Raw genomic sequence first — 23288 nt, 5'->3', positions numbered from 1 at the left:
GGTAATTTTTTTCTTCTGTAATGCCATTGTTTTTATTCATGACTGTTAGTTCCACACCTACCATTCATAAAACTCTTAAAGGAGTTTTGTGTCACTGTCTGATTATTAATTATAAGTTTGATCCTTTCAATTACTAACTTACCCCCCTCGGAAAGATTCCAAACTTATAGAGGGGGATTGATAAAGAAAAAGCCCCCTTTGTTGAGGAGAAATGAAGGATGAAGAAGATGAAGTAAGATCAGCTTCCTCATCCCCGATTCCCGTCAGCACGGGACCCGACAATCTCAAGTACTCCTTTTCTTCCCTCCCGGCACCGTCACCTCCATTATCGCCACTCGGTTCATCCAACTCGTCAACCGAGAAACTTCCATTGTTACATAATAGCAGGGTTTCTGAAATAAAAAAAGTATCTACCCTGTCAAGCTTCTCTTTAGATCAGTCTCAATCTGCAGATGATTCATCTTCTCAGCCTTTTTCCTGCCTCCTGGAACTGTAAGCACTTGATTTATCTATGTTTTTCCATGAAACTTGTACTGGTTATTTATTTACTTTTACTTCTTTGTAAAAGAGTTGCTGAAATAAAAGATAAATGAAAAAGAGAAGGAAAAGAAATGTGTAGTATGACTTGTAGGTGGAGTGGTGAACCACAAACTATACCAGTGTGCTAGCATTAATGCAAAAAGGTCTATACTTGCTCCATTTCTTATTACTCCGTCGTTGACATGCTTTTTATTTATTTATTTATTTATTATTGTTTTTGCTTCTTTTTGCGATTTATGGGTTATCGTTTTGACAAATGTACCTAAAGAACCGTGTCAATAAAAAATAATGGAGGAACTATGAGAAAAGAAATAAATCTCCTACGACGATTCATGTTAGCCGACCCCAAATCATTTTGGAACTAAGGGGTTATTGTTGCTGTACGAGAAAAGAAATAACTACAAATAACAAATTTTCAACCAGATACATCAAAATATGGGGTAATAAATAACAAAATTTCAACCAGATACATCAAAATATGGGGTAATTTGCACTCATTGACCACTTTTCATGAAACTTCAGGTTGGAGTGGTTTGCACTCAGATGCTGCAGTTGCTGCGGTGAGAACCTCAACCGGCCATCGAAACTTCACCATAACTAGAAAATTCACCCGATTTTGCGACTGTAGGTTCCGCAACAAATACAATGACATAGTAGCGTTTTTCAGCTGGTTTTTGTAACTACCTTGTATTTTTAGCTACTCTTCATTTTGGGAGAAATGGGGCCAAAAGAAAGATCCATGCTCAATGGAAGAAGATTTATTTGTAAATATCAAAAGGGTTGGTAGAGGCCTAGATGGTTGAGGCGCTGAGAAATCTGCCTACTATTCTTTGAAATAATATTTGTTTGTCTCAATTTGACTCCCTCCAAAGAAAGAAAAAGGAAGAACAAAAAAGATTCATTTTTATTGCTCTCTATGTTGAATAAATTTCAGAACTTTCTAAATAATAAATAACATATTCGATTGATAAAGGAATTATAACATGTCTATTATACTTCATGCTGTACTTTATAAATAAAGTTTTGATTTCAGATGTCACCTACACTGCTACACTTAATATCATAATGTTTTGCTCATCCATAAACATTGTTGTCAACCGTTTTCTTGTAATTCTTAGAACATACAGAGCATATCCTGAAAATTGTAACTCCTTCGGTAGATACAAGTTGTAACAAATCAAAATACATATATACCGATCCAAGAGCCTAATATGTAGGGCAAAAACAGCTTTCGCCTTGCCATTGTAAGACCATAATACCTGCACCATCATGCAACTTAAGAAAATAACGTCGAGAAAAGAAGATCGCAATGAACCAAAATATTAATGGCCACATTATGCAATGGTGAAACCCCAAAATGACTACTTCACTTGCTATAAACTAGAATTAACAATTACATTTACATTTGTAGGGCTACATTAACTTACAATATCCCAAAATGCAGTGGCACAGATCCAAAATGGTGCACTTTCTATGGACTGTAAATCCAAGAATCACCTTCATAATGGCTATAGTAACACACTCCACGTTACTGAATATTCTCTACAAAAACAAAGTTTCAGAATCATTGCTGATTCTGCTGTCTTTGTTGTTGTTGAAAATTTTGGAGGTTTTGGGTTGCATTTTGAAGAGGTACCATATTAGACTGCAGATTTTGAGAATTCTGTGACATACTTCCAAAAGCACCTTGAGGAACCTGTTGTTGCTGCGGTAAACTCATCATACTCGCTTGATTTGCTCCCATATTAAACACTGTAAAGCAAGACAACAACTGTAATTTCCAAACATTAACAATTACAAATACAATAAATACGCAACTTCGAAAGGAAAAAAGATCTCATACTCTGATCACTAAGCATCTGGGAAGGATGAGTCCTTTGAGGGTTGCCGCCAGGTAATGCAAACTGCTAAATATACAACAGGTAATTGCCAATGCATGTTAATACCATAACAAGCTCAAAGCAGTTTATTCACAAATGATTTTTTTTAAACATTGTTAATTCCTAGATACAAAAGTATCTACAAAGAGGCAGTCAAGGGCAAAGGTGCAATACTGAATCAAGAGTCATGGTGCAATATATCGTACACTGAATGAAGTACATAAGAAAATAAAATTATTTTCATAATCAATCATTCACGAGTACAAGCAATCGAAACAGTAGAACTACAGAATATTTATCTAACACAACAACGCTGCTCAATCCAAATAAATAAACACCAAATAATACAACAAGAAAAGTAAAATTTTAGCTAAAAATGATTTCTTCAATAAATGTTCCAAACAATGCCTTTTATGATAAAGAACTTCTAATGTTTGATCATCATTCACCAACACCCCCTCACCACCTCCCTTGAAGTCTGAAGAAAATTAAACACAACCCAGGCTTTTACAAAAGAAAATCTCAAGGACAAAGCAGTAATGTCGTGAACATTCAGTACAACAGAGTCTGAAGCAAATTGAGAACTTCTAAGCAACCTAGTTATGGGAATTCCAGAAGCATCTAAGATAGAGGGTGTTGACAGATCTTTGATTGAAAAATACCGGAATGCAATATTAGCTATTTAAGCATTTAAATATTTGAGTTAGATCTTAGTGGAATCTAGTAAGTTTTGGAAATTTAAGAGACTACCTAGTAAGACCTATATATATCCCACTTGCGTAGCTGGATTGTGTGACTACTCAACACATTCAGGAAGTGGCAACTGGCAAGAGGTTTTCCATGTAATGTTGATTTTTTTTTTCGGGGTCTCTATTAACCCTTCACGGGGCGGCACACGGAAACAACCCCATACAGGAGAGGTCCGGCCAGGGATTCCAACCCGGCATGTTTAGGGTTCAGACGTTACCGTCTTAAGGGTGATATTTCCGGGTCATGCAAACCCCAACCCCCTCTACCTCCCTGAAGTTGTAATATCGATTATTGAGGCTTGACAATTTCTATGAATAAGCAAGCATATGTATTGTACAAACTTTGAGAGTTAAACAATTAGGTTCCTTTAAAACTTCCTTATAATTTAGGTATTCACTTCTAAGCCTCTACTCCCAATATCAATATCAATATCACATATCATCTTCCCATTTATTTCCTACCAAAAATAATACTTTGCCCATCACAAGCCCAATGAACATATCCAATACATTTCAAAATGGGTTTTGCAGATTCTTAAAAAATAGATTGAAATTTATTTGATTAATCATTTAAACCATTAGCTTTTTAATTTGTCAAATGTTAGGACACATTCTCATCTTTAAAAAATGCTACAATTTCGTTCCTCTTTAGCCAAATCAGAAAAATTAAACCTCAAATCAGTCTAAAATATAAGAAAAAATTGTTTCATCACAAAGATAGACATATCATGATTCAATAATTTCAATCACAAAACAAGATTGCAAACATTATTAATTAATTTTGACTTCGTCATTTTTTTCAAATTGAACGTGCTACAACAACAGATATGAGAGTGTATTAGAAAAATCATCAATGAAATTTTTGATGTAGATATTCTGCAGATAATACACATTATCACCTTAAATAATCAAAAGAGCTAACCTGCATTCTTGGAAGCATTGATTGCGACGTCATTGTAGCTGGCATGGACATCTGAAATGAGTGATAAAAATAAATAATTAACTATTAGTTATTCTCTGCTTTAAGAATTCGAAGATTATTTTATTAAGATGATTGCTCGTATTTTGGCATGAAAAGTTAAGCAAAAAACTCATCACAAAAAAAAAAAAAAAAAACTTCCCTCCGTTCTTCCATTATCGCGACACTTTTATTTGGCGAAACAACATTTTCTATATTTGGGATACGTTCACACTACAAGTTTAAGTTTTCCCTTATTCAACCCACCTGTTTATCTTCATTTATCTACTCTTTTCTAATCACTAGTTTATCTTTATTTCTCTCCTACAATTAAACAATACATCCATAGATACTCATTCCGTTTTGCTTTACCCTTTACATTTTTCATCCGTTTTTTGGGTTGGTTATAATTTTGCTTTATTTCTATTTTGGTTTTACTCCTTAACAGAGTTAATACCACACACAAACACAATCTCTACTGGTTTCACTATCTTAATTTTTTTTCCTTACCTAAACCATACTAACTTTCTTCTTTTTTGTACTTTCTTAAAATTAAATCATGTATTTGTAGTAATCGTTAACTAACAAAACAAAAAAATAAAATCACAGAGTGTATAATTATCAAAAACTAATAAGAAAGTTTATAGAAAATAAACTAAAAACTATACTATAATAAAGAAAAAGTTCATATGGTTGTATTTGAAGCTTAAATACAAAAAGATGTTATACGGTAAAAGTCATCATTTATATGTAGATGCAAATTAGAAAAATTGTGGTTTTCAAAAGCGAAGTTGTAAGTACAGGTGACTAAATTACTAAACTTATCCGATAACTGAATAATAGACTTTTATTATCAATATGTACAAGGAAATTTGCAACTATATAACGCTGGTCTACATTATGGTCATACAAAATTGGAAAATCTATTCTTGAATGTTCTATTACTTAATAACTTGTACTTCTTTGTTTTGTGGCCGTCAAGAAAAAAGAAGTTTGCATTGGGTGATATGCATTTTTCTTTAGGGTATACTTCGTAATAAATTTGAAAATTATTGCAATGATTATTCGGTTATTCTCTTTGCCTTTTTAAACCATGCAAATATATGATTTAAGTATCATTGTAAGATTATATTCATGATCAATATGTTGAATACACCCTGGAAATTCAAACACCCTTGTATGAATTTTCCCCCTTCAAGGTTAAATTTTGGCGATAAAGAAAAATAAAAACCCTACTTAGTATGCCAACCGATTTGCGTTTCCATTCATCATAATAATCATTTTGGTTTGCGAACAAAAAACGGTGTTGTACACATTAATATTGATTAGATATATAATATATGGCATGGATACCTATTGGATGATAGTACCCCTACCCCCCCCCCCCCCTATACTTTGTGTTTATTTATATTGCCACGGTAAATACATATTGTTCATAATATTACACTAACTTGTCCATTGTTCATTTGTCATCCATAATAGTAGTGATTTTCATGTATCCTTCAGTCAAGTTTATTTTATATACACAGCCTATAATGGAGTGAGCATTTACATTGTGAAGCAGGAAAAAGATCAATCATTGTCATGTGTCAAAACCAGATAGTATTCAACATGTAAACATTGAAAACAATATACAAGTCATCAATTCACGACAATCACGATGCATGCCAAAAGTAAAACCAATTGGGAGTGGACAAGATATTCTAATCAGGTAAGTTTATATGATACCATGACAAAGATCAAGAAAAAGAAGAAATATTTTCGCATATACCAACGTGGTGAAAGCACACAACATTTAAATGGCATGAAGGTATCTTACGTTAGCATGATATCCTAAACACTTGCACAAAGAACTCATAAAGACAAAGAAAGGAACGCAAGAGCATATAATACATGTCTAATGCAAACATGGTTTAAGACTAGCAAAATTGTTAAAAGGACATAAGACCAAATGAAAAGATGCAATCACAGTTTCAGTGAGGGATGAGGTGCATGTTCTACCACAGAAGCATTAGGTGAATTCTGAGAAGCGTTGAATAATGCTGTATTAGCAGCTCCAGAAAATTGGCCAATATGCCGATTCAGCTGGTTTCCTTGGCTGAGTTGGCTTTGTCCAATATGTCCAGTGGGCAGCTGCCTACTTTGAAATTGTTGGCTCGCTAATGGTTGAGAAAATTGCATCTGAGATTGTCCTTGCAGCTGGCAAAAATATATATACAGATTAGAAACCTTGAAAGAATCAATTATAGCCACTCAGTTTTAGATAAGGAAGAGAAGATTCATTTCCCCTTGTTTGGATATGACATCTGGGGAAAGGAAGAAAAGAATATGGAGTTTCTTTTCCTAATCCTTCAGTTGCTGGAAAGATTTGAAAGGAAAATACAAGCTCACTCTTTCCATCTCCTTAAATCCCTTCCCCTTCCTGACATGATAGCTATCAAAACATACTGTAAAGATACGAAATCCTCCAATTTTCATTTTTCTAGCTAACTGCATTACATGTATGAGTTCCTTCTTTTACCCCAAGAGAACAGTAGGCAGTGTATCACATATCCAACTAAATAAAGTTAATCCTTTGGCAATACTCAATAGGGCTAATTTTGGACAAATAGAAAAGATATTCCTGAATAACTGGGCCGAAGTTCAAATAAAGACAGCAAATCTCATTGCCCATACTCAAACTAGGCATTGATCTCTAGGTCATTGATCTTGTTGAAAGATGCAAGCACAAACTACCTCCATTTCAGTTTAATGGGCTCAAGCCACTCAAGAAATAAGACAATGATTTTATAATAAGAGTCTGTAGACAGAAAAGTGGAATATTGCAAGAAAAGAGTAATTAATTAATGTAAGTAGTGGAATGTAATAAGAAATCATAATAATAATTACAAAGTAAATGTAAGTAATCGAATCTTGTAAGAAAACAAAAGAATAATCAAATAAGTTAAATGGGTTAAAGAGTGGAGAAAGTAGTAATAAAATTATGTGAGTCGTACCGAGTCACACAGAATTTCTAGCGGAGTTTACACAACAACAATGTCAAAGCCTTAATCCCAATAAGATAAGGTCGGATGCATGATCCAAAGATTTAATCACCGGTGTTCAACAACAAGATCCGCTTTCTCCGTTACTTTATCAACTATTATATGTTCTAGCAAACCCAAATTCTTCATATCATTCTTGACTCCCTCCATGACTCCACCCAACCTTAGCAAAGTTTATTAAGATAATTAAAACTAACTAACCACCATTCACCCAAAAGAAAAAAAAAAAATCAGTTAAGAAAAAGGACCGTTCGGTGGAATGCTATCTCTAACCTTCGCAGGGATCTAAACATAAAAAGTATCAAAATCCCTTAAACTTTTCCCTGAGCCCCTAACCTTGCCTAGACTTTATTATCTAATGCAATATTAGCAGGAACTAGTTTTTTTTTTTTTTTTTTTACATTGGATAGCAGGAACTAGTTAACATCTGCCGTACACGCCAGATACCAACAGAATGTGTGAGGTGAAACAGCTTGAGACCACAAATGTAAGTACTTTGGACGGTGAGCACAAAAGATCGTATACATGTGAATTGCAAATGTAATACGTAATTCTAGTAAATAAAAATACAACATGAAACTAAAACAAAATCAACAGAAAACCACAGAGAGGACACAGAGTACTTAAGAATACCCGAAACTATAATTTTGGGCAAAAGCATGATAAATACCTGAGCCAAACCCTGCATCGCAGACTGTCTAAATTGCTGCTGAGCAAGAAGTTGCTGCTGCTGCTGCTGAGTAGGAAGCTGCATCATTTTTCTCTGTTGTTGCAGCTGATGTTGCTGTTGGAGTGTTTGCTGTTGGGAAGAAGGTGCATTAATCATGTTCGTACCAGATCTAGGTGAGTTTGCATATTGCATTGGAGATGCTGTATTCTCGGCGGTAGATGCTACTGTGGCAGTAGAAGGTGAAGGCACTGATCTTCCAAGAAGCTGTCCGCCAGAAGCCTGCATCTGAGCATCAGAAGAATTATATTCAATCAGGTCCAGAAGAGAAGGCAGAGTCCTTTCAACAAAAGTTTCCACACACAAGACCATACAAAAAAACTAGCTGGAACTATAATTCTAGGTAACTTCAAAAATAAAAGAACTAGAAGACCTACAAAGAAACTGCAAAAGCAGTAGTAATATTTTATTTTCCAGACAGGTACAGTAAAAAGAGATAATGACACATTTATGCTTCTGTTTAACTAGTCAGCAAATTGCTCATCTTGAGCTACAATAGATCTGCTTTGGACACAAAGTGTTGAAAGAATTGAAACTAACTACGGAGTAGATTTATTGAAAGAAAGTGGCTTAACAAAACGAAATTGAATGGGATTTGAATTTAGAAACTGGGAGGGATAACGCATGTTGTAGATGCTATTAACCTGTAGTGGAAGTCCCTGATTATTGTGATTTCCGGATATCACAGGAGTGTTCTTTGAGTACATACCTGAAAGAGGAAATCCAATATTGTGCATTTTTAAAAAAAAAGATCTGATAAATATTCAGATAGAATGTGGTTGAAGATCAGACATGAAAAGAAAGAAACTCCTTTTTACCAGATCCATCACCATAAGTCTGCCCCCCGTCACCAACAGTAAGCACATCAGCAAGATGTGAGGGAAGTGGAGAAGTAACATGCCTCTGGTCTACAGGCAGCCTTAACCCTGCCCAGCATAGAAATCAAGAACCTCAGAGGTAGATAACAAAAGACCTATCAAAATACCCCATATCAGAACACTGAGTTCAGGCAAGGGCAAGACAGCGTAGTGGTGAATTAACCACTTACACAGAACAAAGTCTGTTAAAATCTCACTAGTTTAGCATTGTCATCCTAGACAGAGATTGCCATGCCTTATAGCAAGACATTAATAGGTCACATTGGAATAAATCATTAGCATCATCACCCGAAAGCCACAAGTCTACTAATCACCACCCAAACAAAGAAAAAGAACAGGCCTCATTGATTGGCCTAGCAACCCCATAATAAAAGATAAAGGAAAAATCAATAAAAAGAAATCACAAAACATACATGCACTTACACGAACACAGAAGGTGGGGGAAGAGAGACAGCAATAGTGCTACACAAATAGATGTCTGACTACCATTCAAAATAAAAATAAATCTGGGTATAAGCACACCCTTTTGCCTTGCAACTCTTTGAAAACTTACCTTCACCATGATTGACAGCAGCCCTTAGTAAATTTTCCTTTTCTTGAATTTTAGCAGAAAAGGCCTTGTCCAAAGTAGGGACAGTGCTCATCCTCTGACGTGTATCCAGACCATAGGCTTTGCGGGTCTCACCTATAACCTTTTCAGCACTTTCACAGGCGGCAGCAATCATGTCAATTCTAGCCTGCCACAGAGAACAGTCATCTTTTAAAAATTAATTGATTCAAGTAGTTGAATGCTAAATCAGCAACATCAAGTCACCTTAAGCTTATCAATTTGCGTGGGTATAGGCAGATTTTGCATGCCAAGAAGCAACTGATCTCTCTTTGAATTGTCATCCACTTCCATCTCAGGCAAGAGCTTGGACGACAGCATGACAGGGAGTACTGAATGGAAAATGAATTGTAATTACAGCGGAAATAAACAAACTACTACAGAATTCCCAGTACTTCATTCTTTATATCTCAATTTTCTCTCTAAGGACTTCTCCTCAATCAGCTCCCTATGTTACTTCTTTCTCTCCTCAGTCAGCTCCCTGTGTTACTTTTTCTCTCCTCTCTCGCTTTTACTATTCTAGCACATTCGCCTTTGATATGAAACTCTCAAATATGCAGCTTTATTTTTTATTTTTTTATTTTCTTTTTGGTGCGAATATGCGGCTTTATTTAAGGCATAGCTTTCTTATTTTGTGAAGAAAATTCCTTATTTCTGTTGTGGTTTATTAAAAACAAAATATTTAATGAATTCTAAGATTTCATTCATCAAATTTGAGATCTAGACATCGTTGCTGCTGAAGTACTGAATACAATCTAGGTCACTTTCTAGCTATATCAACCTATTGTTACGAGCAAAAATGTAGAAGATATTGAAAAAGTAGGATTAACTATACAAAACTACAAACACAATTGAAGTGGCATACTTGTTGCATTCTCAGCATTGACATTCCTAGGATGAACCACAAAAGCCTTTGAGACCTTCTTGATGTCTTCCACAATGTTGAACAACTCGAGATTCACCATCGAAAATTGACCGACAACATCTTGCCTGTGCCAGACACTCCAGTAAGTGATTCACATACATATTATGAAACAACTCATAAAACAATATCCAGCCAGAAAAAGTGTCAACTCTAATTCTCATCAAATAGCAAACCCCTTCAAAGCTTAAATCTCTCTCCTAAGACAAGCCTAGCTTCCTCCCTTCCCAACAATTAGAGTGTTCAATTACAGAGTTGATGTCAAAAATTTAGAAAGATAAAGTACTTCCAGTGACATAAAATAAAAGGAGATTGGTCCAAAAAATATGCAATTAACATAAGCCATTTCCAATTAAACCAGTAAATTCAGGTTTTCTTTGTTTCAGACTATATAATGGACTAAATCAAAGAGGTTCCTTTAGCTCTTTGGTGGCAGATAATTGTTGCGGTGCAGATAGTTGTGTACATCCGAATCCTCCTCACGGGAATCCAAAGCTTCTTTAAAAGCACCAGGGTAATGTTCACACTAATGATATGTGATCAACGAAAAGGCATTGCAGCATGAAAATTAAACTCTATTATCTTGATATCATTTTTACTTATTTTCAGGAAGAAGAAGAAAATGTTCATATAATAATAAAAAAAATACTCATAGAAGTTTCAAAAAAATCTTAAATTTTCAGGAATTTGGAGCACCAATTTTGCACCGATAAGAATAAGATAAGTTCATAAATATCAGGTGAATAAAACATAGCAATAACATTTTCTCGATCAATTAAAAAGCCTTAACATTTTCTCTAGCAACGAAATTAAAGAACACAAAACCCTAAATTAATGGAATGTCTATTTTTTTATGCATTAATGATCAATTCAAAAGAAAATTAGGGTTCTTGTTCCAATTACGCATTAATTAAAACATCAATTCCAGGGAATCTGATCAACAATAAAGCTGAAATAAATTGGAGAGAGAAATGGAACCATTTGGGGAGGGCATTGGAGCGAGATAAGACATCGAAATCTTCGAGAATGCGAGAGATGGCTTTGAAGAGACTAATGGCACGAGTTTTGACGGAATCTAAGTTGAGCTGCTGCTGTACTGCTGAGTTAAGCTTCTCTACCACCTTCTCCGGTTGAGGTGGTTGTTGCGGTGGTGCTTGAGTTTGACCTTGCTGTGTTCCCATCATCGCCTCCATGCTCGCCACCAGAAGCGAGAGGAGTGAAGAATGATGAGAGGGTCGATTGCAAATGAGCAGTGTTTGAACTCTAGAACTGCATAATGCTGTGCTTGGCCTGGTTTTACTTTTGTTAGGAGTACTTTGGAAAATATGAATACTAAAAAAATTATAAATCTTCCTATAAAAGAAAACTAGTCTATGCCTGTTAAAAATATAAAATCTCTTAAATTAAAATGTATCTAAACATTGTATGTGTCTTAAAAAATCAATTAATTCGAAGTAAGAAGCTCAAAAATATCTAAAATTAAGTTCTAGTTCCATGATAGTCTAAAAACATTCGAAATAGTAAAATTGACTATGTAGATACTTTAATTTTGTTGATGTTCTCTTGTAAATAACAAAATTTCTCCTCCCATTTCACTTGAAAAATTGCAGCGACCCTTATTTCTTCTTGCTCTGTTTGCGGGGCACATATGATAAAAGTGAATGAATTCATAAGACATTCACTTAAATACTTCCTCAAAACATTGTCTCCGGATTCCTAAACACAAATAAAATTAGATATAATGGTTAGACGTCTTCAAATCGATGTTATTAAACTCAACAAAGTGTACACTTACATGTGTTGCAAATTCTTTAATACGTGAAGCTTGACAACCAAGGATTATCTCGATTTTTTTGTAATGTAATTGCCCACTATGTTCTAACTAAATTACAAAAGATCCACGCAATGGCCAATTATATCCTTTGGCACGTCATTGTTCGTATTCAATGGGCAAGTATATCCGTTGGCTTCTTTCTCCAGTGAGAGACGACGCCGTGTGAAAGTCACGTTGTTATGATCTAAATTCCTTTTAAATAGTAATCTCCGTCTAGCCGCCAATCTTGCTATCTTTTGTTGCAACCAAGCTCTGTGTCGATTTTCATTTGTATCTATATCCATACTAATCAACAGAAGGCAAATCTTTATCAATTTTTTAAATGTTACTGTGTATGTTATTAAAGTGTAATTGACTGTAATATAGATTATCATGGTTTTGAAAGATTTTGAAATTAGTCAGTGAGTCAATACCATTTTCGATGGGTAATTGTTCTTCTTGCCATATTCAAGACCTAATTAAGTGCGTGATTATTGCTTTTGATTTAGTAAATTGCCGGAATAATTCGATTGTGTAGTTTGAATTATTCTCGTTGCCATATTATTCTGGAATTAGACAGTGAGTATTACCATTTTAGCTGCTTAATTGTTGTTCTTGCCATATTAAAGACCCAAGTAATTGTGTCCGTGAATGTGCTACTGATTTGGCCCTTTTCCTTTTCTTTTTATTTTTAATTTAATGGTCCGAAATTTCCTAAAATAACGAGGAAGGAGAGTTGAGGGATGGGATTATGGAGGCTTCACGTTTACCATCATTCTGCTTTAATGATATAGATTCGCTTGAGTGAAAAAATTTAGGGAAATTTGAAAAAATAATTCATCAATACCGTTATTCTTCTAACAATTTCAAGTTCTTCCTATAAATTATTGTTTCGAGTTAGTGATTAACAGTAAAGGTGGTGGGGTTGGTAACTTTTCTCAATCGCTATACTTCATATATTAGCATCTCCGTATAGTAGCGGCAAATGTTTAATCATATTATAACACAGCTTTTTAAAATACACGTAGAAAATAGCTTTTACGGAGTTTTGTTTTTTACAATCTCAATCGCTACATTTGTCGAACACTCGTTCTATCAACAACTGGTTTAACAGTTACGATGTAAATGTTACTCATTTCTAGGTTATCGTTACCCGCTACTCTCACCACTACATGTTTGCTCAACCGCTAAAAATTACTCTTTACCGCTAATTTTGCTGAAGAAGACCTAATTTGTCTCGATCAGAGGTCTTTCTCTCTCGTGTTTGATGAACTTAAGAATAATTAATCTTCCTGTAATATTGTAGTTGGGAGATGTGATTTTGGCAAGTATTTTGTGGGTGTGCTTTGTGTTTCAGTAACCATAAAACTCAATTTTTTGCCGAAAGATTTAACCACTTGTTCCACTAATCCACTTGCATACTATATTAGGTTAACAATTATAACTCAGACCTCTAAAAGAATGGATATGCCGAAGTTTATCATTTTAATAAAAAAGAGGTATCTCATTTGATCATTTTCAATTATAGATTAATAACCCTAGATCTTGTTATTTATTTATTCTATCATTTTTTTTTTTTTTTTTTTTTTTTTTTTTTTTCCGTTGATGAATAAGGTTAGGTAAGTTAGCTTCTTGTTTAAGCATAAACTTTTATATTCGATTCCACCCATTTTCGTAAACGTATACAACAATCCATCAAAGTTATTTAATAATTTGGCTTAATCCATTACAAAACAATTAACGTTTTGTTCTTTCTACTTTCTAATTTTCGTCAATTACTACAAATTCCAACCATCTACTAAACTCATACCATTAATCAAAATTACCGGTTATATGCTCTATGCAACTTTTACGGTGGAGATGATGGAATAGTCCTTGGGTTATGGACAAAACCTTCCAACCCATCTACCTTATAATATAGGCACAACCATCTCTCATTTCATCACCCCCCATTCCTTTCAATGTGATTGAGAACAATTCACTCTCATTCCTAGTTTCTTCATATTTCCATCGATTCAAATGAACGTAATTTCTTCATTATTATATTTTAATTTACATAGACGGATTTGATTTATCGCAACTGTGTGTAATTCTTGACATTGGATTTTTTCGTAAGTCACTCCAATCAAAAGTTAAACTTTGATAAGTGAGACGCTAAGAAAGACTAAATGTGGAAAACTACGCAAAATAGAGAGTAGATTGCTTCAAAAGAAGTTGAGTGCTTCTTTGAGTTTACATTTGTATGGATAGGTGTACAATGAGGATGAACGGCCTATTTATAGGCTTCCTTGCTAAGACCCTACAGCCATTTGAGCATAGAAGTGAAAGTTCCACTATACTTCCATTAGGACTAGATCTTCTATATACTTCTACACTAATTTCGTACGATGCGTTTAATTTTGGAAATATCATGACAAATTTACCAATATCGCTTTATTTAAGAGGTTATCCGGCATCTCTAGAAACTTATGGACAAGACTAACATATTTCATAGGATAAATTGTTTACCACCTAGAAAATTCCATAAATTATTTTTTACCATAGCAACTAAAACTTATATTTTTCAACTTAAAAAAAAAAAAAACTTATTTTTATCACCTGAAAAATGGAAAAATAGATAAAAATGTTATGTGGGGCCACAATAACAGTAATATTTCTGATATGTTATCTTCTTCCACGGTTTCATGTATTTAACTTTCTTCTCTTCTCCCGCTCTCTTATCTTTCATGAATTCACAAAAATTTTACCATCATTATTTCACAAATTTGACAAATTCTAATGGATGTAAATAGAGAAGAGAGAAATAGTTAAATAAAATCACACGGGGATTAAAAGTTGGAGGGAAATTGGATTAGGTAGCCGCACATAGAGGTTTCATCTATTTTTTTCGTTTTCAGTGGTAAAAAAACAAGCTTTATTTTTTTTAAGGTGGGAATGTACAAGTTTTGTTTTTTTGGGTGATAAAAAATGATTTATCGATTTTTGTAGGTGGTAAAAAAATAATTTGTCCTGTTTCACAAGTTCTTATACGAAGTACGGAGTATAAAAGTGATACACCGCAGTAAAAGTTAACTCAAAATGAGTAAAAGTTAAGCCGATATATGTAAAAGTTATTTATTTTCTAGTGATAAAAATTTTCATTTTAATAAAATTTTCTAGTGTGTGTCCCGGGCGTTGCCCGAGTTTTGACTATTATTCAGATTTATTTATTGTAAATATGTGGTCATATAGATGGTATCGTCATAGAATTACGGAAGTGATGCAAAATTAGTGTCCGATTAACCACCTTCCCAAATTGAAACCCCAAATCCAAAAATCAATACACAACTAGATCTTTTTCTTCATCATTAGCTGATTAATTACGCTAAAAATTATTAGTACACTGCACACCGTGAAATTATTAGTGCACCATGCCCAGAGGAATGAAAATAGAAAGATCTATACCTAGTATTTAAAAAGGAAGACCATTGATTGTTAGACGACACGTGTCACCTGCATCTTTCATCCACACGTGTCACCTCCATCTTTCATCCATTTTTTTTTAATTTTGTTGTTTGTTATACGAAATATTTATTTTACATCTTCAACACCTCTTCCACTTGATCTTCCTCCCTCAACATCAATTTACTATTTAATTCATATATTCATTCAACGTCATGCACTCCATTTCCCGCTTTAACACTCAATATTAATTCACCATCTAATCTATATATTTTCAACTTTTAAATTTCACCTCTATATAAATCATACTCCCTCCGTTCCATAATGTTCCTCACTTTTGCATTATGCGCGGTCTCCAATGCACTACTTTGACCGTTAATAATTTTAATTTCGTATTAGTAAAAGTTATAAAAAATTGATATTTAGAAAATTTATATTGAAACGAATCCAATGATATCACACAAGTTAACATTTATACTTCTAATCATACTATTAATTACGGTCAAAGTTTTTAAACTTTGACCATATGAATAGTAAACCTGAGGAACATTATGGAACACGGAGGGAGTATATTCCCACTAAAATCACAAACTATCAATATAATCAGCACTTTAAAATACGGCTTAACAATCCCTATATAATCGACCGTTCATTGAACAGGCTCAAAAGCTAGTTAGTTAAAAATTAGAGAAATGATTACGTCATCGTTTTTTAACAAAATCTTAAATCCAACCCAAAAACGATAACGTGGCATTTCACTCCACAAAATATTCTCACCTGATTGCGACTTCACCCCGAATCGCACTCGTTCAGCTTCTTCCCCTTTTCACCTTTTCCCCTCTTTTTTTCTCTATCTCCTCCTTAATCTTTTGATAATTTTGCTTTAGCTCAGATTTTCTTCTCATCACTGTCACTCCCAAATCCGCCATTTTCGTGATTTTTTTTTTTACACGAACCCTAAAAAATCGCACATTTTTTTTGATTGTCGGTGACTTTCGAGTTTGCAACAATGGCGGATATCATCAGGTGATTTTATGTTCTATTTTTTTTAAAAAAAAAATTATAGTTTGAGCTCTTTAATTTTTCAGTTTTGATTTGAGGAGATCCTTATTCTGATTGCATTTATTGCAATTTCCTTTTTTGGTGTTTAATTTTTTTGTATTGGTTGTGCTGATCTATGATCCGCATTTTGAAATTGAATTATTGATTTTGTGACAATTTATCTTAGGATGGTCGCAGAATTTTACTTTTTTGATTCAAAGTTTTGTCTTTTGATTGTTGGAGTTGGCGAGCTAAAGTAAATTGGTACTATTTTTGGCGTGAAGGCGATGCTTGGAGTTTAATTTTGCACATAGGAATTTATAGTAGCTACTTTATTTGCAAATTGTTAGAAATGGAGAAGGTAGTTATTCACCTATGATATATAAAACACTTATTTAGTTAATTTGAGTTAAATTATGCTGGATTTTTAAAGCTTTCTCCCAATTCCCAAACATTTAAGTAGATATATGTCAACATGTGGACCTCCAAAACGTCGGCTCAACGGAAATTATACTGAGTTATTGTTGTTGTATCGTATGCATTGGGTTGATGAACACCAATTTGTGTTTGAACTTGTCTATAGGACCGAGAAGGCGATATATGATAATCGACCATCTTGCATTTTATGGGACTATGGATATTGGTTTTTACAACAATCCTTTTTCTTGTTGCAGGTTTCTCTATTATTGACTATTGAAATGGTTAGCAAGCCTTATACATCAAGGCATGATTTGTACATTTTAACTCTTTATAGCCTCCGCAATGCAATTAGCTTCGAATGGCAGCCGTGGAGAAGATAGTTCGGAAACAGAACCAATCTTGTCCGAGTCCCATATAGTTGAAGAGTGTCAGGAACATTCTCTTTTTGAAATTAGAACTGTTGTTGGGGATTCTTTGGTCGTGACAGATGTTGATGCTGACGAGAACTGCAATCTAGTGAACTCAGAACAAGCACAATGCCGGATATGCCTTGAAAATGGAGGTATTTTACCACCTCTAAAACTACATAGTTTATACTAGTACTATCTATTTCCTTCCTCTGATCATGTTGCTGCTTATCATATTTATAGAATTATACCTAACTGAATGATTATCTTTTGTCCAAGGACCCTGTGCTGTATTCACTTTATGTTTGCAGCTTATATAACTTTGTTATCTCTTAACTGATTCTATTTTTACTCTTTTTAGATGTTATGTTATGTTTGATGTGAAGGATTAATATGTTATTACATGTTTCAGGAGAAGATTTAATTGCTCCTTGTCATTGCAAAGGCACTCAGAAGTATGTCCATAGATCGTGCCTTGACAATTGGAGGTCCACGAAGGTATGTGCTTGAATTCATTCCTTGAAGCTCTTGGTTAAAGACAAAAGTGGTGTACGCATCACTACACATGCAACCATGTTGTGTCATCGTTTTTTTTTTTATCGTATATAAGACACAAGTACTTTGCTTGTAGCCAGAAGTGTTATCACTCCTTCCATCCCTAAATAATAAGCCACATTTGATTGAAGGTAATTTTACGGGATCAGGTTGGAATACCAGAAGTCCATAATTATTCGCCTATATTTAAGATTTTACATCTTTACTATGCCTCAAAGTAGGAGTTATTTTGATTGTAGGGTAGCAATATCATTTTAAAACTTTTTATATGATACCATTTTTGGTCAGTTACATGGGCTACATAGTTATTTTGATGGTAGGGTGACAATGGATCGCTTGGCATTTTAAGGAAGCTACTAGGCTTATTTGTAATCCAGTTAGGATAAGGCATACTTATCTTTTAATGTCTTTGTAGGACTCCTACACGCCATACTTAATGGTGACTGATTTACGGCATAATGAATAGAACGTTGTTATTTCCCCTCCCCTCCCCTCCCCGCTCTATCTCATTATCTCAATTTATTGTAATTCTTGACTGCAATGTTCCTTTTAATAAAATCTTGTAAAGTTATGCCAAGGTTCGTCCTCATATATTTCAGACAAATTTGTGAACCACTAGCTATTATGTCACAATTTTATAATGCCTACCTCATATGATTTTTGTTGTTGGTAATGCACTAATGCTACCTAAACACGGTTCCGTTCAAATTTCCGTTTATATTACCCACATGGCCACATCTGACCTCTTTCCCCCCTTTCTCTTCTCTGTCTTTTTTCTTCCTCCCTTTCTTGAACCATTTCCGATTGTCTTTCTCCTAGAACCTTTCTAAATCATATTCTTTATCTGTATAGATTCTAAAGACCTGACCTTTCTTTGTAAAAATTCTTATGATCCCCAACCTTCATGATCGGAGAACTACAACTTCCCGTCAGTCGAACATTTCGGAAAACTGCAATCGGGTTCCCAATTTAATCCAGCGAATCCACGTGTAGCGGATTTGACTATGCTTTTGGCTATTTTCAGTGGAGAGTCAACCAGGGATACTGTAATTGGGATTTTGGTTTATTTGTTAATTTAAGGTCTGGTTTATATGGTATAAATCGCGGTGGCATTTACTTTCTGAGATGAACATTAGCAGTGGTAAAACTGGTAATTGACTCGCCGGAGATGAACTTTGATGAAGGTAATTATTTATTATGAGAGGAGATGATTGATGAGAGAGAATGGGTTTCCCAAATCGAATCTAAAGATTAAAAATAAAATAAAAATGACATGGAACCCAATGATAAATAGCGATATCAATTGTGGTACAGCTGTACAGGGAAATGAGACTTGTGTCACTTGTCGCCATTGGGGGGTAACTGAAAGTAATGAGTAGTTGATTCTCAACATTTTAAGAAAGGTGGGAAGAAGACATATAAAGGAAGGGGAGGGGTTGGATGTGGACCTACGAACAGAAATTTGGATGGAAATCGTGTTTAGATAATGGTACCATTTCTTTTCATCATATTATGTGGTTATTTACAGAAACACACATGTTAAGGTAGTTATTTACAAAAACTGTATCGTAATAGGTCTTCACAAATTGCATTTACTCTTTGATCTTTGGCCTTTTTTTCTTGGCATTTACTCCTTCTATCTGTGCTCTAGAAACAATTGTTGCTTGATATTAAATTGCTTGTGAAGACAAGCTGGAAAATAGCATAAGAATGTCCATAATTTACTCACTGCGACGAGTAATCATTTTGCTCATCATAGTTTCTTTTATACAAAATTTCATCTCTGGAAGACTAACTTGATATATTTTCCCGGTCACGTCATATTCTCAGGAGGGCTTTGCTTTTGCTCATTGCACAGAATGCCGGGCAAGGTTCTTATTGCGAGCAAATGTCCCATCCGATCGCTGGTGGTTGAGATTGAAGTTTCAGTTCCTTGTTGCGAGAGACCACGCGTTCATTTTCATAGTTGTCCAGCTGGTATAGTGACATGACAGGATGCTTTGTAGAGTACTTCCTCTGCTTCTTTAGTTCTGCCATATTGAATTAGCATGTTTGCCAACATGACCACTAATATCTATACTTAACTTTCAGTACAAATAATAAAAGTTACATTTTGAAAATATATGTTGCGATGAATTTAACAAGATTCCGTATCGCCATGTTTTGCCTTACATATAAAAGATGAGGTCAAAGATGAGCATCTGAATAGTGCAAAAGTCAATATAAAACAACTAAAAGATACTGAGGAGTATTCAACATCATTACACACAAAAACTATCAGTATGCATATTCATACTCTGGTTTAGTCAGATTTTGGCTGAGTTCCTAATCAGCATTTTTGGTAAATTTGGCTGTAAGTGATTTTCCTTTTTGGGGACTATGCGCCTAAATTCTGTTGGAGTGACTTTGAGTCATGGCACTTATAACTCCTCCTATGATGAGTTTTTCAATTGAACTTTTAAGGGGATAGGATGCACTGAAGTCCTAACCAAAGCCATGATGCTAATAGGACAGGACAAAACTTCCTTTTCAAATACATATTTCAGTTTGACGAGTATGAGTTCCATTACCATTCTGTACTATATTTTCTAAAAGGGTATGGTTAGGCATCTCCAGTCCTCTACAGCTGGTACTGAAAAAGCTGACCATCTTCTCTTAGTTCTATATTTTTTATAAGGTAACGATTGACCTGTACAAAATTGTTTTCTTTTGACAATAGAATACGGAGTATTATAGTAGCCTAGTAGGTAAAAGTAAGTAAAACTGTAGAGGCAAAGTTCAAACATATCACTTCCTGCCTCTACTTGCCTGGAGTGTTTGAACTGTCCCTTTGTAGATGCCAAAAAGCTCGGACTTCAAGTTTCCTCTTAGAGGATATAGGTTCATCCGTTTTAGCCAATTTTTATGTGTGGGTTGGGAGAAATGAGTTAACCAATGTTTTGCTGGACAACTCTTCAAGCCCTGCACCCAACATTTTTTGCCAAAAATTACAAATGATTACCAAAATTAAATCTATTCTCATGGATTCTTTTGGGAGAATCCTGGGCCACATAGCGGGATTTTTATAATTTATCTATGCAGTGTAACCTGCTTTTGAAGTACTTATTGGATGTTGTATTAGGCATACATGTTATGAGAACTTCTAAGTTAGACTAATCTCACTGGACAGCAATTAACTATACTGGCATGCATACCTACCTATGTGCATGTGTGTTTTTTGTGTATTACATATACCCGGCTTGCAGTTAGTACGACTTGTTTGTTTTGGCATGTAGGAAAATTCTAATTAAGTTTTGCAAACAGATCGTGGCCATGTTAGGCGTTCTGGTTTACAGATTCTATGGCGAAGAACTACGCGAAATGTTTGGTTATCAAGAACACCCATATGGGTTTTATATTATGGCTGGTACGTAATTCCATTATGTAAAGAATTTTGTTATGATATGATATTTTGCAAGTTTTTCTGTTACTGTACAGTTATATGCGAATACTTACACTTTTCCCATTGTATAACATATTTCTATGTGACTGGTAATTTTGTCAGTGAATATGTACTAACTTAATGAAGTGCTTGACTGTTCATACTTGGTGCAATTTTGCAGTTTTGGCCATTATTCTCGTTGGCTTGCTCTATGGTTTCTTCATAGCGATTATATGTGGACAGAGGATCAACGAACGCCACTATCATGTTCTTGCAAAACAAGAATTGACAAAGGTGGTAACTACTTCCTTTAAACATTTATTTCGATTGTTAATAATTTGGAAGCCTTGAGCAATGGAATTATTTCTCCTAGTTGGATGGCGTGCTTTGTAACATCAAACAAGAAACCGTTGATATTAAGGTTGGAGTTCTGAATAATATTATTAGTACATCACATCCAATCTACATGTCTAAAACAGTCTCATATATTTTCTGCTTGATGATAATCTTAAGTGATACTCCATAGCTTTCCTTGTCATAGTACAATGCTTCTATAATTCTGTTTTTTTCCTTGCTTTGTCTTTCTGTGACAGAAGCTGAAATTCATTTGCTTTAAGTGGTCTTACTAAGGTCCCTGTTGCATGCATTTTAATTTTAAAGTTTAAATTCTGTGCAGGAGTACATAGTGGAAGACCGTGAGAGTAAAGAGGTTCCTGAACTTGACCCTAACCACATAGCAGAGCTGAGAATGTTGGGCCTCTACTGAAAGAAACATATTTTCTCGTGGCATTCTTGTAGGTGTGGATTTTTTTTTTTGGTAGTAATATTTTCAATAAAGACATTCAGTAGAAGCACAGTTCATTCCTGAATTGGTGACTTTGACATCTGGTGCCAGCTTAATTAGATGGGGACTTCAAAGTTTGAATGTGTCTGCTGCTACTTGGGGGGTTCATATACTTCTTTCGCCGTCAGTTATTGGTTTAAGGAAATTAGCTGTTTGGGTAATGAGAGAAACAATAATGTGAGTTTGAGTCTTGAGAGAAACAATATTGTTTTTTGTGAAGAACAATTTGGAAGGACCATTTGATAATCTGAATTGGAGAGGTTTTCTGTTTGCAAATTACTAGTTTTATGTGGCAGCTGTGTTTTGTTTGATCACTTTTTAGTTTCTGTTTTTTTTCAGTTGAAACAAAGAATCAAAATCCAGCTTGTCTCTGACTTCAAACTCTATTTCAGGTCCGACCTTGGGTCAGTCAGCGCTATCCAAGATTTGGAGACGGCACTTTTGTCAGTGCAGTGCTGTGCTATCCAAGATTTGAGACGGCATGTGAGAACTTCTTTGACATACAGAAATGCATATATATGTGATAGAGATACGATTTGCAGAACTTCTAATATGTTGTAAAGTTTATAGGCATTTAGGTTTTGGCCCGTCTTCCATCTTTGCATGCCTTTGTCGTGGTTGAATAACTCAACCTTGTGCAATCCAAAAGGTTATCTTGATTCCCAGTTTTTGTTGCTTTCTCGTGTGAATATAATGCATTTGTAAAGAGGCTGTATAATTTCTCAACTGGGCTTAGTTGTTTAGCAGGAACAACTGATGAATGGATTTAACCTGGACAGATCTAGGAAGCCACAATATGTTAGCTGAGAGGTTCAGAACTGATGTAAAGTTGGTCAAAATTTGTTGCATCATTCACTGAATGCTAGTTTTTCACCATTACCAATTATTGTATCGCGTTTTGTTTTCTAGATGTACTCGTATTATAACCAAAATCTGAATTACATCTATACCTAGATGGTGATTGCTTAATAGTTAAAAACAACACACATGAATCTGCATTTTCGGAGTGCAGCAGACTCAGAACCACAATCCTACTAAAGA

At 34.6% G+C, this 23288-nt stretch overlaps 3 protein-coding genes across 6 annotated transcripts; 2 read left to right on the top strand and 1 right to left on the bottom strand.

Annotated features, from left to right (window-relative positions):
- The first annotated feature begins 60 nt into the window (after positions 1–60).
- On the top strand, positions 61–1535 carry LOC130461319 (uncharacterized). The gene is made up of 2 exons (XM_056829367.1): positions 61–492; positions 1063–1535. Exons 1-2 carry the CDS (start codon positions 212–214, stop codon positions 1139–1141), a joined length of 360 nt encoding a protein of 119 aa, XP_056685345.1. The 5' UTR covers positions 61–211; the 3' UTR covers positions 1142–1535.
- On the bottom strand, positions 1486–11622 carry LOC110785581 (mediator of RNA polymerase II transcription subunit 8). Of its 3 annotated transcripts, XR_002532628.2 has the most exons (12): positions 11284–11621; positions 10249–10373; positions 9591–9715; positions 9330–9513; positions 8717–8824; positions 8543–8607; positions 7842–8126; positions 6129–6326; positions 4092–4142; positions 2384–2447; positions 1968–2292; positions 1486–1799 (listed from the first exon to the last, which is right to left on the bottom strand). XR_002532628.2 is itself a non-coding variant. In XM_021990044.2 (11 exons), exons 1-11 carry the CDS (start codon positions 11496–11498, stop codon positions 2105–2107), a joined length of 1605 nt encoding a protein of 534 aa, XP_021845736.1. In that variant the 5' UTR covers positions 11499–11622; the 3' UTR covers positions 1831–2104. The 3 variants fall into 3 exon arrangements, 2 of the variants coding, with proteins under 2 accessions (XP_021845736.1, XP_021845735.1); XM_021990044.2 differs by lacking the exon at positions 1486–1799 and having other exon boundaries at positions 1831–2292; positions 2384–2444; positions 11284–11622; XM_021990043.2 differs by lacking the exon at positions 1486–1799 and having other exon boundaries at positions 1831–2292.
- Positions 11623–16308: 4686 nt separating this feature from the next.
- Positions 16309–23155, top strand: LOC110785579 (uncharacterized). 2 transcript variants are annotated; one of them, XM_021990039.2, is made up of 8 exons: positions 16309–16585; positions 17275–17582; positions 17840–17925; positions 19813–19959; positions 21286–21388; positions 21585–21697; positions 22080–22201; positions 22640–23155. In XM_021990039.2, the coding sequence occupies exons 2-7, from the start codon at positions 17363–17365 to the stop codon at positions 22167–22169; spliced, it is 759 nt and encodes a 252-aa protein (XP_021845731.1). In that variant the 5' UTR covers positions 16309–16585; positions 17275–17362; the 3' UTR covers positions 22170–22201; positions 22640–23155. The 2 variants fall into 2 exon arrangements, with proteins under 2 accessions (XP_021845731.1, XP_056685320.1); XM_056829342.1 differs by having other exon boundaries at positions 16312–16585; positions 22080–22197.
- Positions 23156–23288: the final 133 nt, after the last annotated feature.

Source organism: Spinacia oleracea, chromosome 1 (assembly GCF_020520425.1).
Source record: "Spinacia oleracea cultivar Varoflay chromosome 1, BTI_SOV_V1, whole genome shotgun sequence".
Taxonomy (NCBI): Eukaryota; Viridiplantae; Streptophyta; class Magnoliopsida; order Caryophyllales; family Amaranthaceae; genus Spinacia; species Spinacia oleracea.
Note: the sequence above shows the minus strand (reverse complement) of the source record. Positions and strands in the feature narration are given on the sequence as shown.